General features: G+C 45.4%; 1 protein-coding gene across 4 annotated transcripts; it reads left to right on the top strand.

Annotated features, from left to right (window-relative positions):
- Window positions 1–3,960: 3,960 nt before the first annotated feature.
- On the top strand, window positions 3,961–11,329 carry KCNS2 (potassium voltage-gated channel modifier subfamily S member 2). 4 transcript variants are annotated; one of them, XM_054515068.1, is made up of 2 exons: window positions 3,961–3,978; window positions 5,510–11,329. In XM_054515068.1, the coding sequence occupies exon 2, from the start codon at window positions 5,547–5,549 to the stop codon at window positions 6,978–6,980; it is 1,434 nt and encodes a 477-aa protein (XP_054371043.1). In that variant the 5' UTR covers window positions 3,961–3,978; window positions 5,510–5,546; the 3' UTR covers window positions 6,981–11,329. The 4 variants fall into 4 exon arrangements, with proteins under 4 accessions (XP_054371043.1, XP_036262160.2, XP_036262161.1 ...); XM_036406267.2 differs by lacking the exon at window positions 3,961–3,978 and adding an exon at window positions 4,110–4,274; XM_036406268.2 differs by lacking the exon at window positions 3,961–3,978 and adding an exon at window positions 4,225–4,984.
- Window positions 11,330–17,490: the final 6,161 nt, after the last annotated feature.

The following is a 17,490-nucleotide window of genomic DNA, read 5'->3' as shown; positions in this document are numbered from 1 at the left end:
AAAACTCCAATGCTCATGCAGTCACTGCACCACAAAATATCAGTATTTGCCACTCTGTTGAGGTGCTGTCAGACAAAAAGAAATGTTTCATTCATGTTCAGTACATGGTTCAGTTTCTTCAGCTGACAGATGGTCTCTCTGTGGTCCACTGAGTTCCACTGTGTCACAGTCAAGGTCTGTTTTCAGACATGGCTATCACTGCCTTGTGAACTTAGAGCTTAGTAAAGTGACTCTCCTCCCTCCCCCATTTTATACTGCAAATGCCACAGAGCTTGTGCAAAGCCTTTGCCTCCTAAGAAAAGCAGGCATGTCAGTCAGGGCACTTACAGGGAAGCAGATTCATAAACAAATGACACTTCTTTTCTGCCAGTGGTTATGAGGGTTTGAGGATGATGAAAAAAGCAGGGACAATCTCAGCTTTTGTTAGACTTCCAGTGAGAAAGGGCTGGCCACAGACTGACAGGAACCAAGCACCGTGAGGGTGGCTACCTAGCTGACATGGGGGAGGTAAGAACAAAGTTTGTTTGGAAGGATCCCTCTTCTGCAATATTCTCTCTCAAATTTCTGTCAAATTGAGGCTGTACTCAGATTATTTGGATAAATATCCAGAAATGGATGTAGTCTTTATGAATTTGTTTAAATACATTTTCAACTTCATTCTTATACACTTGGCGATGCTCTGCAACAGTCCTTTTCTAGTATCTACTGAGCATGATATGCAAAGCTATTTTTACTTCTTTTAAATACTGTGGCCGGTATTTACTCACTGGCCACAGTTAACAGTTGTGACAATAGAAATGCCCACACAGAAGGGTCTCAGCCATCTTTGGAAAGAAAAACAGGTCTTACCTATTGATCTTAAACTAACACATTAAGACTCCGGGATTTTCCAATCTGTCTGGAACAAAAGGAAATAGTCAACAAGAATGTACATTTGAATCTGGCCCTGGGGACAGAGGGAAACCTTTCAGTAAATATGAAGTTCAGACTAAAGTTCTACCTTCAGTGTAATAGATGGTAGTGTCCTCAAGTTCAAAGTGAATCCACCATATCCACCATGCCAATAAAACTACTGACTTTGGTCCCATAACTTCCTTTAGACCCTATTGAGTATTTCATTAACACTTGTAGATTTAGTAGTTTTGGAGCAATTCCATTTCTTCCAAAGGTGACAATGCATCTCAGATGCAGTGTCGTGCCTGCAGGACAGAGTGCCACATGTCCCCAGCAGTGTTGGCTCACTGCAGTGGTGGCAGGGCAGCCAACAGGGACCGGGCAGGGGATGTTGTCTGAGGACATGGCTCCTCAGGCAGCAGCTTCCTACACTGAGTCAGTCAGGAGGATGGCAATAATTTCCACATTCCCTCACAGTTCAGGTCAGCACAAACCCCATGCAGGGTGTATTGTCAAACACTGCAGTTGCTGTGTCTCCCCAGCCCTGAAGGGCACCTGTACCACGCCGTGTTTTCACGCAGCACTGGCACCTTCTCATATTCCTTAAATAACATGGTACCACGTGTACCAATTAAACAAGTCCTGTCTCTCTTTTTGACACTCTCAGTCAGAAACTATAACCACCAAACCCAAAGTTAGTTTAGTTTTTGTAACATTGCCCTAGGGTAATATGAATCACTCATTCATCTCCCCACTCCAACAGGCAATTCTTTCACATTTCCTTATGCTCCCAGCCCAGCTCCACCTCAGCACTGGTCTTGCATTCTCTACAGTCCAAGAAATGTCCACAAAACACTGTAAACAAAGTGTTGTTTTGTATTTATTTGGTGTATTACCAGTGCATCCCAAAATGTGCTCTTATCTGACACATCACAAGCTCATTTTGTGCAAAAATGACATACCTGATTTCTTTTGACATATCTTTTGCCTCAGATTACACCAGTTTTTTACAGCAATTTTTTCTGTATTTACTGCTGGGAAAGGCAAAAATATTAGGTCAGTAACAGTAACTCTTATATGTCCATGGAGCAGAGTGTGACCTTTGCAAAAAAAGAAAAAAAAAATCAGATGGATTTTGGATTACTAATTTGGGTGCTGGAATCATTTTAGCCTTATTAGCAAAATGCTTGGACTGAGTCTATTAGCCCTAATTACAGGAGCAGTTATATGAGACCAGTGAGAGCTGTATCCCTATGTGTTTTTTAATGAGAAAATGCAACTTAGAAAAGTGACCAGCAATTTTTCCAAGATCAGAGATTGATAAATGAGTAATGAGACTGCCTATAACCTTTTTTCTCAGCCAAGTGACTTAGAAAGTGAGAACAATCCATAAAAGCTTGGAAATCCTCCAAATATATCTCCACTTAGTTTATTCTAAAGCAGCATTAGGGAAAAAATCTTTAATTTAAGTATAAGAGACAAAAGTAATTTATATTTTTACAAGTTTGCTGAGGATGTTTCAATATATTTAAAGCCCCCACCAGCCACCCAGGATAGCAGAGCTGTTGGAAAAGCATGGACATCGCTTGAATGCACTTCCAGCAGCAGCTCACTATTCTTTGTAATGTTACTGAGGAATGTGAGTTATTTTTGTTCTCCTAAGAGTGAGTGGGAAATTACAATAGAGAAGTTTCGTGATTTATCCAAGCCCTGGGGAACATGGTGGGGCATCCAACTCAAAAATTTTGACGTGGTGGTTTCTCAGTCCTGTGTCCTGCTACCCCTTGCCCCAGGCATTAAAAGCCAGTATAATTAGAGCTCCCCAATGAGTAGCTCGCCAGCAGAGCTCTGAGAGGAGGCGGCTCTCACGAACGACCACAACAGCTACAGTGCCACTGGGATGCAGGAGAGCTGTCTCTCTGGACATGAAACACCGCTGGCACAGGCAAAAGGACAGGTGCCACTACATTTGCAAAGCCTCCTCCCTGCTACGTGCAGTCTCTGTCTCCTCCGTGCCACTCCCCAGCAGGGGAAGAGCTGGAGGGACCGGGCTGAGAGGCGCAGCACTTTCCCTGGCCAGGAGAGCAGCCTGGTGTCCGTAATTCCGTGTGGATTCAGCGTCCCCTGGGATGTCACCAGACACGCAGTGACGCATGCTGGGACACAGAGCCCTGACCCAGGGCATCTGTAGGAAAGGGAGGCAGGAGCCACTCACCAGCAGCAGAGCAAAGCAAAAACACACACCACCCGAGAAAAGGAGAGCAGAGAGACCATCTGTAGCATCCCTGAAGCACGGATCGTCGGAAGCATCTCCGGGGGGCTGAGGACGCTGTGGGTCCCCGCACACCGCCTTGGGAGTATCCCAGGAGGTGTGGAATGTGGCCACACAATGCACCAGCCTTGGTGGGATATGGTGGGGTGCCCACGACACCCCAGGTAGGAAAGCTGAGCAGGCTTTTGGAGACCTGCCAGTGGCCTACACCAGGACTTATTTGCCCCATTTCATGTCTGTACTCAGTTTCCTAGGCTCTTAAAGGGCTGACCATTAATACTGGGGGTTCCTTGTAAATGAGGTTTACCTGTGGCTGGGCTTGGACGTTATAACCTCTCTTCCTCACCGAGGCTTTGAGGAACAAGCTGAAGGTGATGCATAGGGCTGGAGTGCTCAGGGCTCTGACAGGGCTGGGGGGAAGCAAGAGAGGAGTCTTCATCCCCCTGCACACCCTCGCCCTACAAAGCACTGACAGCAGTGCATCTCTGGGAGCCGGACTTCAGATGCGTGGGGTCACAAGGCAGCTGGCAGGAGACGATGTGGATTATCCCGGCACAAAGCACCTGTCTCGGAGCATCTGTGCTCTGCTCAGCCGGCCCTGCTCAGGGCGGGGTCAGGTGCGCAGGGATTGCCACGATCAGGCTTCCCCCCGAGAAACTCGGCCTCACCCCGGGATCAGCAACAGAGGGGAGATTTCTTCCCTAGTCGCCTGCAGCGTGGGCAGGGACACTGCCATCGCTGACTATGTAGCTGGACACTACTGCATGTGCGAGCACGAAAAGTGCACCCACCAAGAGCAGCAGCAGCGCAAGGTCAGCCCTCCCACCCCCGCCGCTCGAGTTGCCGCCGCTCACGACTTCCCCCCCCGAAATGGCTGAAGGGCTGTGTGCGGGGGTCGGGGGCTCCCAGCAGGCGACTGAGGGGGTGGCGAGCGGCTGCAACACGCAGCTCCGCTCCCCTCACACCGAATTGCTCTGACTTTTGGTGTCCCCGTCTTTCCTGTTGTCAGTCTCGGCAGGGACCCTGCTCAGGCGCCACAGCGAGGACCCGCCGGTGCCATGGGCGGGCGGGATAGCGGCGCCCGCTCCCCCGGGCCCTTCCCGGCAGGGTGAGGGGGAGAGGGGCAGGGGCGGGCGACGCCCCTCGGCAGAAGGTCCGCGGGTGCTCGGAGCCACTGCGGCCGTGGGTGGGCGTCCCCCGTCTCCCCTCGGGAGGTTGTGCCGCTCGGAGCCGGCGTGAAGCAGGATCGCGGCGGGGAGGAAACCCGAGTTTGCGGCGCCGCTGCCGCCGGTGCGCGGGGGCAAAAGCGAGCGGAGGCACCTCCGGCACACCGGCTCCGCCGGGCCGCCCCTCCGCAGCCCTGGTGGCCACCCACCCGGCCCGATCGCTGCCGGCGGGGTCGGGCCGGGGGTAGGTGGGAGCGGCGGGGGCGGGCGGCAGCCGCGGGGGTCGTCGCCATGACGAGCGGGCGTGCCGCCGCCTCCCGCCGCTGAGCGGGGCGGCCGCTGTCCCTTCAGCACCGCGCGGCCGGCGGGGCCGTCCTGCCCTGCCCTGCCCTGCCCTGCCCGGCACCGGCATTCCCCCGCTCCGGCATCCCCCGGCAGCAGCACCTCTCCGGCACCGGCATCCCCCGGCACCGGCATCCCCCGGCTCCGGCATTCCCCGGCAGCAGCACCCCACCGGCACCGGCTTCCCCCGGCACCGGCAGCCCCGGCAGCGAGGCGAGCCCTGGCGGCCCCCGCGGGCGGCGGCGATGGCGGGCGGGGGCCGGGGGCAGCAGGGCGCGCCGGCGGGGCGCCGCGGCCGCTGAGGCAGCAGGTAGGGCGGGCGCGCAGAGCCGCGGGGCCGGGCCGGGCGGGGCGGGCTCCCCGCGGGCAGGAGCGGAGCTCCGGCCCCTGAGGCGCGGCGTGGGACGGGACCCCGGGCTGCGGCGGGGGCTCCTCGTGTGGCGGGGCCGGGAGGGAATGAAAGGTCCGCGCGGCCCCGGTGGCACAAAGGCCGTGAGTAACGGGGGCTTGGTGGGAGCAACAGCCGCAGCCCAGGTGAAGGGCGAGGGGAGGGACAGGAGCCTGCCGCGGGAACAAAGGAGCCTCCCTCCAGGTCTTCATGGGGTGTGGGAGAAAAGAAAAGAGGGAAAAGGGGAGAAACAGGGGCAGAGGGAGAAAAAGGGAGGGAAAGTGAGTGAACAGAGAGAAAAGGGGGGAGAAGGAAAGGAGAGAAGGAGAGAGAGAGAGAGAGAGAAAAGAAAGAAGAGAAAAAGAAAAGAAAGAAAATGAAACATCAATAGGTGAACATGCTGTAGATTTGTTCATTTTGCCAACTTTCTGTGTAATTGTATCCTAGGTTTTCATTCCCTACCCACCTTTGGAAGGAGCTCACTATGACAGGGCAGAGTCTGAGGACATTATCTGAAGCGAATTTTGAAGACAATGAGATCAGCATCAACGTTGGAGGCTTTAAGAAAAAGATGAGATCCAACACATTATTAAGGTTCCCTGAGACCAGGCTGGGCAAATTGTTGAGCTGCCATTCAAAGGAGTCAATACTGGAGCTTTGTGATGACTATGATGACACCAAGAATGAATTTTATTTTGACAGGAATCCCGAGCTCTTTCCTTATGTGCTACATTTTTATAACACTGGCAAGCTCCATGTGATGGGTGAACTCTGTGTCTTTTCTTTCAGCCAGGAGATTGAATACTGGGGAATCAATGAATTCTTTATAGACTCCTGCTGCAGTTATAGCTACCATGGGAGGAAAATGGAGCCAGACCAAGAGAAATGGGAGGAACAAAGTGACCAGGAAAGTACGACATCTTCTTTTGATGAGATTTTGGCATTCTACAATGATGCCTCTAAATTTGACAAACAGCCCTTTGGAAACATCAGGAGGCAGCTCTGGCTTGCTTTGGATAATCCTGGGTACTCGGTTTTAAGCCGTATCTTCAGTGTCCTTTCCATAGTGGTGGTGTTGGGCTCCATTGTGACCATGTGCCTGAACAGCCTCCCAGACTTCCAGATTGTTGACAGCAACGGGAACACCGAGGAAGACCCTCGCTTTGAAATCGTGGAACATTTTGGTATTGCATGGTTCACTTTTGAACTGGTGGCAAGATTTGCAGTAGCTCCTGACTTTTTAAAATTTTTCAAGCATGCCCTGAATTTGATTGACCTAATGTCTATCCTTCCATTTTATATTACATTAATTGTCAACTTGGTGGTGGAAAGTAGTCCAACTTTAGCAAATTTAGGCAGAGTTGCACAAGTCCTGAGACTCATGAGGATTTTCCGCATATTAAAGCTTGCTAGACACTCCACAGGTCTCAGGTCTCTTGGAGCCACTCTGAAGTACAGCTACAGAGAGGTGGGGCTTCTTTTACTCTACCTCTCTGTTGGCATCTCCATTTTCTCAGTAGTGGCTTACACCATTGAGAAAGAAGACAATGAGGGGTTAGCCACCATCCCTGCTTGTTGGTGGTGGGCTACTGTTAGCATGACCACAGTTGGCTACGGGGACGTGGTGCCAGGGAGCACTGCTGGAAAGCTGACGGCATCTGCATGCATCCTAGCTGGTATCCTAGTGGTAGTGCTTCCCATTACACTGATCTTTAATAAATTCTCCCACTTCTATAGGCGTCAGAAGCAGTTAGAGAGTGCCATGAGAAGCTGTGATTTTGGTGATGGCATGAAAGAAGTTCCATCTGTCAACTTAAGGGACTACTATGCTTATAAAGTTAAATCCCTTATGGCCAGTCTGACCAATATGAGCAGGAGTACCCCCAGTGAGCTGAGCCTGAATGATTCACTGCATTAGTGTACAAGTCTGACAGCAATTTGCATGAGAGTTATCAAGAGCTGTGTTTATAAATGTTTTCCTATTTGTCTTTTTTTTTTCCTAGAAGATAGTGTTGCTGACACTGCACTTTGCACTTGAGAAACTAAAGACATTTCTATTACAAGTTAACAGTTTGCACATTTTCATCCTGTTGCATAAGGGTACTAAATGCTGACTTTTCCATACAAATGTTACCACTTTCATGCCATTACTACTAGTGGTATAGTGATGATCTGTTGCTTTGTGCATTTTCTCATATGAGCAGAGAAATGAATGTACCCAAGTGGAATAAAAATTCTCAGCTGTGACATGAGTAATGAAAAAATCACCTATCACCTATACTGGTGTCTGTACTAGTATAAGACTTCCCATGCATTTTACAACAGTTTGAAACAGCCACCTGTGAGTCACTGACACGGGAACACTTCTACCTATAGCACTGACCAGTAATTCTGATCATCACTTGCCTGAAAACACCTCTGAGTTTGCTTATTCTTGAGTATGTGTGTTAAAATCTGTGTGTTCTTGTTCTAAAATGTTATGTATAATAATATTTTTCAGAATCTTCTGGGCATAGACCTTCCTCTGTTTCCAAGATTAGATCAATACTGAGCCCTCTAAAAAAGGCCACCCCTCATTTTCAGATAGCTACATATTCAAAGACTACATTTCCACAAGTGAGTCTAGGAATGGAGGCGCATCTAGAGCTCCAGAATCCCATTTCCAGAAGGGATCTGCTCACAGCTTGGTCCCAGTGCAGCTGCAAATGTGTTGTATCAGTGCATCAAAAAGGTTTTGAGATTAGACACATGAAGATGTGGGCTTTAAACAATTAGAAGCACCAATGAAAAACTTGGATTTGATTAATGAAGTGAAATATTCCCACATGAACAGTACAGGCAGCATTTTAGGAACTGACATTCATATACTGCAAAAAGACTAATTATAAAGATGCCATATGTGATGCTGAGATATAAAATCTAATTTTATCGATAAAGCTTGAAAGCAGGTGTTGATGACAGACAATTCCATTAAAATTTCTGCCAAGGAATCTCTAAGCAAAAAACCATTTTCACTCAGAAAGAAACTCTCAATTTACAGCTAAGGGAGAGTATAAGGGCCTAAGAAGGGAACAGATAAAGAGCTTAATACTGCACTATCTGTGGGTAGATCCTCCTACCCACTTCTGTGATGTAGTCAATTTTAATCCTTTCAAGGGCTGGCATGTACTTGTTTAAAAAAACAAAACAAAACACAAGAGAACAGATCATATGCGGTTTCAAGAGTAATAATGAATCTGCATAGAGCTGGTTTTTGAGTGCTCAGTCTCCTCCCTTACGCAATTGTACGGAGATCAAACACTTGTAGTCAACAGGCAGAAGCCACTGCTGCCCTCTTTTTACATCTGTGCTAGAAAACAAACTACTGGCACTCAGTGGGCAGAACAGCATTTCTCTTCAGATCCTACTGCTTTTCCATACCATTCATTACATATAATGTTCCAATTAATTTTTTTGTTAGTTTTACTTGTGAAGACTAGAGAGGTGCAGAAATTAAATTCAATCTAGTTAGAAGAAAAAATACTAAAGCTGAAATTGTCTTTTTGGAAGACTGTGTTTTTAAACCATGACAAAGGGTGGCTCAACCAACAAAATAAGGCAAATATGGTATGAATAGGTAATTGCCTCATTAAGGCTATTAGAGGTTGCAGCTTGGTCTGGATCCTTTGATGCCCTATCAGCTCCACTTAAAAAACAGAAAGCTGAGGATCACATTTCTGTTTGCCCAGTGATCTGTGACAGAATACACAGTGTGAAATAACTTACTCTCCCCCCCACCACCATTTCTGTTGGACACCCTCCCCTCACATCAGTAGCTGATTTAGGCCATGAAGTGTGAGGGGAAAAGGTCATTTCCAACCTTACCAATTTTCAACACAGCCTGCACAAGTTATAAGTCAGTTGGCAAGCCATTGCTTGCTATCCCTGAGACTGAAAGTGTCATACACGTGGTCCTGAAGTTAGACCTAGATAACCTGAATTTGGTGACCAAACTTGAAACATTTTGCTAAGGTTTACACTTCTGCATAGGGCCGGTTCAATTCCATTTATGCAGACTCCCAGGCATAAATTCAGCATTGCTGTCCCTGATTCATACTGCGCATGTGTGAGCTATGACACACCCACACCCAGCCACCTGGCACACGGAGCAGCGCGAGGTCACCCCTTGAACTGAAACACGAAGAAAGAAACAAGGGGAGGAAGAGGTGGGCATGGGCAGCACATACCCTCCAGTCGGGTTACATGCTGCAAGGGTTGCAAATTCTCTCACTGATGCAAAGGACACTGCAAACTCTGTTGGGTGGGGCCTTTGGAGACCTCAGCTCCAAGCAGTGGTTTTACCTGAGTTTCATAAACAGTAGATTTACAGAGCTGAAAACCAGAGACTTTGAGAGCAGTTATTTGGTGAGACCTGTAGACTTGCCAAAGAGCCACAAATTCCCTCAGCTGTTGCTTGTTAAACATTGCAAAGGTTGGATTTAACTTTGCAACACATCATTTCAATAACCTATAGCTTATCTTATGTTCTAGATTTATTATTATTTGTAGGGCTGATGTTCCATCATTTCTGCAAATATTGACTGGAACATGTTCAAATTGCATTTCACTAAAGAAAATGAAATACCCAAGGAATTCCAACTTTTATTGTACTGGTTGAAAGGAATTTTCATTATTGCATTTTTATATAAGTGCTTTTGATCAAAGACACTAAATAAATAAAGTACTGAAATTTAAGATGTTCTTATTATCATGGCAATTACTTTACACAGTGCACAGGAATTCCTTTCATAAACTTAACTGACCCCATGTTAAAAGTAGTCACATTTTTGCTCCCCCCTCCTCCTGAAGACCATTCCAGAGCTGTGCTGCTCTCCAAGGCTTGCACAACTTTTAGCACAATTTTATTAATGGCTGCTTTATACCAGTATTTTTTTTTCTTTTGCCAACACTGTTCTTTAGCTTAAAAATTTCATTTTCCTCTTAGTGTATTTATAGACAGCAACCATATGGCCTTACATATGTATTTTCACAGGTTTATACCTCTCAAGCTTCCTTTTAGTTTTCTTTTTGCAAGTCCTGTTCTCCTGGCCACGCGAGGGGATGTAGCCCTTTTTTTGCATTACTCCTGCTTGGATTTATTATGTTTGAGCATTGGACAGTACTGTACAGCAGTTTTAATATTTGCTTATGACTAACAGAATTTTTTACTGAGCAGAATAATGATTTAAGAAACATTGCTGTCTTAGCTGCCCCCAAAATATCTAGGTAAGGAAGAACAGGGCACATCTTTCCTGCCATTTTATGAAGTAATGTCTATTCTAGGGCTCAGTGCAGTAAGTGCTGCAAAAACTTATCTCTCATTAAATAAAAGCTACAGGAAAATGTTTACATTACACTTTGAACAAAAGATGCAATCTCTCCAAAGCTTCACAGGGGAGAAGAGACTTTTTGCACAGTCAGTACTTTTGCCAGACTTCCTCACTCACTGCTGTGTGAGAGCAGGGCATCTGCACTGCCACACACCACTGGGTCAGGACTGAAGGATGAGAGGACTAACTGACCACTTTCTCCAGAGTTGGTCAGGAATCTGCTCAGGATGGATGTGCAGTTTACTGAAGAACATTGCAGGAGCCTGTGCTCCTCCTGCCTGTGACAGTCACCTTTGTGGCACCAGTGAAAATGCCTACTCCCTTTCATCTGAGAGTTTTGTATCTTTTAAATGAGAATTGTGGTAATATTTCAAATGGGGTAACTTGCTTTATTGCAAGGAATAAACTGTTAGAGAATCTGGATTTCTAGCACAAATCTAGGGTATTATAAGAGTCAGAGATGCCCTTGAGAAGCAAAATGTTACATTATGTTCCTGAGATGTAAAATCTATATATAGATTGTGATTAAGCTTTTTATGTATGTTCAGATTTTGTATTATTGCCTGGTTTATTACTCATTTGCTTTCATCAGTTGCTAATTCTCTCTTTCCCTGCAGACTTTCCATTTTGAAAACAGACTGGTTTTTCCTCCCATGTTATATAGAGCATGGGCTACTTCACACTGCAAACTTAAAACCAAAAAACTTTGCATTTAGTTTTCCAAATTTAATACCTCTAGTATTTGTACCTTTTTGTATAGAACTTTACAAGACTGCAAGGAACTACTGTATCTGGTGCTCTTTGTACTGTGTGTCTTGTCCCAGTAGTGTGTAATGCACTAAATAACTCAGTTTTGTGCCACAAAATGGAAATTAAATGCATAAAAAATTATCTTTTACCAGAGATCTAGAACTGATTTAAGTTTCAGGACATTCTGAGTAAATATTATAATCAGAGAAGCCTGAGCCTCGTTGTGCAGATAAGTTTTTTTAAACATGCACATCAGGCTCAATTTCTATTCTTAGAAATGCTCTTAATTGGTGGTTGTGGTGGGGAACCCACATTTTTCAGTTGAACAAACAGTACAAGCTTCTTGTTCTCCACCTGACAGATTAGGGACTAAACAACATACCACCAGCATTTGTAGGCACTAAATCAACTTGACACGACCTTTCATCTCTTCCAAAATAACCCCCATCCCTAGAGGCCCCAGCTGTGCACATATAAGCAGCAGAAAGCCCCTGGAGTAACTGCTCCTGCTGTGCTGGTTATCCATTTCCTCCCACAATACTCCTGACTTTAATCTACCTTTGATGGTGCTTTCAAACAACATTCAACCCAAGGCACCAGTCATATCCCTTGGTGAGGTGTTGTGCCAGAACTGTTCTTTTCTCATTATGTTATTCTTATTTTCTTTTCCAATTTATGCACCTGGCTTCCCATTAAGTTACATCAGAAATTAATTTGATCTCCTGTAACTAACTTTCAAGTTGCACACTATTCAGACAGGATAAAAGAATGTTCCCATCTGATTTCTGAAGCATTTTTTACTGATTCTGCCTTTTTACTGAAAAAAAAATCGCTTCTCATCTGAGAATAATTTACGGGGTTAAAAATAGAGCAATGGGTAATACATTATTCAAAGCAACAGTTCTACAGAGCAATCATTGAAGCTGCTAAGAAACATAACTCTCATTAAAAATTGTGGATCTCTTCACCCCTCAGATATAAAATTATGAGTTGTCAAGTGGAGGAAGCAACCTCCAAACAGTCTAGAAAGTGTTTCCCAAGATCACATGACACTGCTGGCAAAGGTCTGGCTCTGGAATTTATTTGCCCTGCTGGAAATGAGGATGGAGAACCATCTCGCAGGTGTTGGGACTCACGCTGACCTCCCACTGCAGAAATTTGTTTGCCTGACATCGCCTCACCCTTTACACACAACCCTAAATCATGTAAGTCCTCACTTGGATAAACACATGAATTTGCCATAAGAGGCAGTGGCACAAATCCAGCATTTCAGCTTCACAGAAGTGCAAAGAAACATCAGCACCTCCCACTCTTGCTTTTTTTCTTTAAGGGTACTAATGGGCTCTGGCTTCTCACAAATCCCTGTTCAGATATAAACAGGGCTAAGTTTTTCAGGAATTGGACAGAGTGCTATAAATCTGACAATTCCTTCTATAGATCTAAAGCAGCCTAAGAGCTGTCCATTTTCAGATGCACGGTCCAACATCTGCTTGTGGATGTGCAGATGTTCTGTGTGGTGCAAAAGTCTGTATAGCTTTGAGCAGACAATTCCACTGATGACGCTGTTGACTTTCAAAGAAAACTCTTCATCTTACTTGGAAGATGAGTGGTACTCACATAGCAGCTCAGTTTCCTTGCCAGCAGCTGCTGTGCTGCCCATCCCAAGCCCTGTACCTCCTGCTTCACCCTCTCTGTCTGCCACAGCCTGATGTGGCTATTCCTGCAGCCTCCATGACATATGAGAAAAAGTGATGTGCTGGGGTTATAACACAGCAAAATGGGGGTTTGGAGTTCCTGAATTAGGAAAATCATCCCCACTAACTTTCAGTAGAAATTATCCTTTCAAATTACTATGCTGTTTTTGAAATTCATGTTCCATCCCATTCTAGGAAATGTTCTGAATACTGACTGACACCCTACCATAGCCCCCTTAAGGAACATCCATTTGATTACCATTAGGTAAATTCTAATTTATTTCCATTGTATCAGTGCCTAGGCATGTCAGACTATGAGCTAGCACCTCCCTGTGTTAGGTTTTCCAAGTATGGCAGAAGAGAAAATTGTGGTTAACTTTTGGGAAAAATCTACTCTCTACATTATTTCATTCTTCTTTCCATACCAAGGTACACCTTCCTACTGCCACAGTTAGCATGATCATTTTTTAACATTTTGATCCCTTCCTATTATTGAAGGAAGAAGCCTTGGATGCATTTTTCTTTGGCGAGCTGGTTCTCAGCATTCCCTGTGGGAGCATGCTCTGAAGAAGACAGCTGAAAGCAGGGAAGAGGTGATGCCACTTGCAAGCACCTTCCAGGAGAGGGGCTTATCCCCATCCTACTCCCCTTATGTGTCTCCCCCTCTCTTGCAGGGTCATCAGAGAGGCAAGGCAGGCCCCACAACAGGGACATCTCAGCCAGCCAAAGTCAGGATGCAGCTCCTTCTCCAATCCTTCCTTCCTCAGCCTGGCAAGTGAACTACCAGGTCTGGCAGTTGATTTTTGCAAGGGACATCTCAGCTGCAGTACTGGAAATGCTTTATAATTAGAGGGAAATTTTGCTTATGCTTTTGATGGCAAAAATGCTTGGGCCTTCCTTATACATTGGTGAGGGCAGCCCCACTCCTGGCTCTCAAATTCCCCAAACTGGAACTGTACTGGTGCTCTCTCCAGTGCTACCAGTGCACTGCTGGAGAACACAAAGGATTCTGCCTCATGTGAGGCAGAGTAACACAGCACTGGCCCATCCACCAGTACACAAAAATACAAATATGCTTCCTCACACTCAGCAGGAGCCCCAGAGCACCAAAACAATTTAACATGCTGGGAAAGGAACAGAGGTGACAGGTGCATTTGATTTCCTTGGGAATCCCTTTAGATTCAGAGAAAGGTCAGTCTATACATACCAAGAATACAGAAGAAAAAGTCTTTGCTAGACAGTTAATGATACCTGAAATAAAACACCTGACAATTTTCCATCCTGAGAAAGCAGTATTATAAATGCATCTTTTCATCTTGCCAGAGAAGATGAGAAGAAAGCCGTAGGGAATGAAAAGTTAGTCTGTTTCAGTTCTGGGCTTTTAAAATAAAGCATTAATACAATGCAGCCCAGAAAAGAACAAACCTGAAGGGAAAACAAAGCTGCAACTGAACAGTGTTTCAATTCTTTCCTTGCAAAATGCACAGGGCAGTCATGTCTTGCATGGTCTCATTTAGAGATCTGGACCAAAAGTCAGAGGCCCCCCTTCCAAAAGTTTCAACTTCAAATTTCTAAGCACAGCCAGGGGTGTTAGACATATCCTCACCTGGGTCAGCAGCATGGCACTCCAAACATGAGGTTGGCAGCTTGACAATACTGGGGAGGTAAGGCCATGCAGGTTCTGTCACTTGCTGTGATGAGGGAACACAGCAGCTGCCCATTCAGCCCTCGATCCACTGATCAGGACAGAAGCTGGAAGACAGCTCAGAAATGCAGCACTAGTTCTTCTAAAACAGCCTGAATGGTTACTCCTCATTCGAGAGCAAAGAGCTGAACTAAACAGTTCACATTAGTCAAACACTGTGCAAATAAGACTTTATCCTACTCTAGCTGAAAGATAGGACCAAACTGTTGAGGTTTTTGTGGAGGCAGTAACTGAAGACAAGTGCTATGAGATGTATAAACTTATGTCAGTTGATGGACTGAATAAATCAACACTAACTACACTTAAAAGGCTTCAAAATTATACCTATTCTTGGAATAAATTTGCATTAAAATTTGGGATGCAGGACTACTGTATTGCTGGTCCTATAATCCTAGAGATCCTCAATTCCTTACTTTAATAATTACATATTTGGGGGCTGTTTAAACATCTGCTTGTCAACAAAATTATAATTACATTAACTAGGAGAAACAGGCCTCTTGGGTTTGTTGAATCTAATAGAACACTGTTGCTATTGATTTTATCCACATTACATTGTGGAATGTAAACAGCCTCAAAAACAAATCTATTTTTATAAAAGCTGAGCAATCAGTGGTGGATGTGTTTCCTTAGCAGGAGAGGAACCCACATACCTATAGTGGGTTACCAAATTGCTTTTGGTGGTTTTAGAGTTTCTAATGGAATGAGAGACTCTTAGAATGAGTCAGAGAAATATTTCAGTTGTATTTATTGAAAATTTATTGAAATACTGAACCAGTACTCATCACATCAGAGAATTCTGTAAACTTTCTGAGGTAAATCGGATTTGGACTAAGCAATTGTATGTGCATATAAATTGGTGCAGTGCAGAACATTAATACAATCACCCCATTATCTTCTGAACAGTCTCAAGTCCATTTTCTGTAAAGATCAACTAACAGGAAAAGCAACACAAAATTTCTTCTGGATTTCAGGAAAAGTTATTTTATTAATTATACTTACAAGTGAAGCATTTGACTTGTTTCTGCATTTTTAATACAAAACACTTTGAAAAATTCTAGTCTTCTTTCAGCAGGAAAAATTGGTATATGACAAATAAATACGACTTACCTAGACTGAAATAACAGCTGCACTTTTAAAAGAATCTCATGCTTTTGGATATGGTTGCTATGAAAAATGGTACTACTACTTACTCCTTCCTCAAATAATCTCTGACCTCCATAATCTCTGGACTATGACACCTGTTTTCATGTGCGATGAGAGATCAAAAGGACACCTCTTGCTGTTAAGCCCATACACCCCACTGTACTGCAATAAAAATGAAATATCAATTGATGCATCACACAAGAGGTTTAGTGTCATATAAATCAACTCAAAAGCTTTTGGTATCCCTCTTTGATGTATTTGCTGCAAGGCTCTTTTTAACAGCAACCATGCAGGCCTTGGGAGCCAGGAGGAGTGCAAAGCAGCAGAAAGATCTGAATAGGGGAAAAGAAATAGTGCTAGAAACATCTGAGGGCCACAGCCACCTTCTCATGCATCAATCCTTCCAGTGACACCGAGGGAATGAAAGGAGGAATGCGGGGGTAGGGTGCTTGTTTCTGGGCACACCTGTATGCAGCAAAGGAACAGCTGTGAGAATTATCCTGGTCAGCTCCAAATATTGTCCAGAGGAGCAAAACAGGACTGGGAGGGCTGAGCTTTTCTCTGGGAGAAGCTAGGGAGAGATACTGCAATATCTGTCCTCAGAAGAAATATCCACAAGGAGAGAAAACCAGTTTTTAGTAAACAACATGTGGCTTAATTAATTTGACAGAGGAAAATATAAGCAGGTACATTAGCATGTAGCCATGTATATTTACAAATTTCATTTCTGTAGCTGTGATACCTAAAGAAAAAATTTTTAAGGATGCTGGGGTTTGCAGTGCCATGGTAAATGGTGAATGCCATTAATGTTTCCCCCCATTGTGACAGACAGAAAATCTGTATTTGAGCCCAGAATCAGATTACAGTTTAATTCCTTCCAGTTCTTCTTGCTGCCTGGGCAGCTCCCTACTTAGTGCCCAGTTTATCCCCTCTGAATTTTCTGTGGCCTTTAGAAAGGCCTGTTTGCACCAAACAAGTACCAGCATCAGGCAATTTGCCAACAGCACATGAAAAATTCCTGCTCCCACCATCACTTGTGGCAAAGCTAAAGCCAGCACCCACAGTAGGAACTTGGGAGGCTGAGGAATAGTGCTGATGCACTAAGAAAGGTCCTGGCACAGGGCATGGAGAGGTTGTTAGCTGAACTCTTCCACTGCACTGAGATCACTTCCTAAATAGTTTTTGTACATCAATAAAAAATGGACACAAGGAACTTTATCTTTCCCAAGGGTCATGGGCCATGCTGCAGTCCAGCCAACCAAGTAAAGCAGCATCAAAAGCTGTTTGCCACCACAGCATGGCCTTGTCCCTGAGGTAACAGCTGGCTCCTCCAAGGCTTCCCAGACCACAGGCCTTGATTTGAGCTCAGTGCTGCCCTGCTGGGGACCAACAGCTTCCAGTGTCACACTGCTCTCTGAGCAGAGCGGGGCTCCCTGCCCTGTGTTGGTTCCTGGCACTCTGCAGGAGCCCCAGTGCCTGCAGCACAGCCCGGCAGGGAGGGGAGCAGGGGGACAGCAGCGGCTTCCAGCAGGGCACAACACTTACAGGACATCCTGAGCAGGGGCACAGCTCATCCAGCCCTCCAATAAAACCATCTCCATCCATGTCTGCCCAGAGCTCGAGCATGCAAAGTCTCTCCATGCACAGACAAACGTTTGCCATCAGAAGCCTCTGTAACCCCAAAGAAAGGAGGAGAAAACACCCCCACTTTGGTGACTTTGATTAGGTTCTTTTTAATTTTTATTTACTTGGCACTGTTATGGTATG

The sequence above is a fragment of the Molothrus ater genome, chromosome 1 (assembly GCF_012460135.2).
Source record: "Molothrus ater isolate BHLD 08-10-18 breed brown headed cowbird chromosome 1, BPBGC_Mater_1.1, whole genome shotgun sequence".
NCBI lineage: Eukaryota > Metazoa > Chordata > Aves > Passeriformes > Icteridae > Molothrus > Molothrus ater.
Note: the sequence above shows the minus strand (reverse complement) of the source record. Positions and strands in the feature narration are given on the sequence as shown.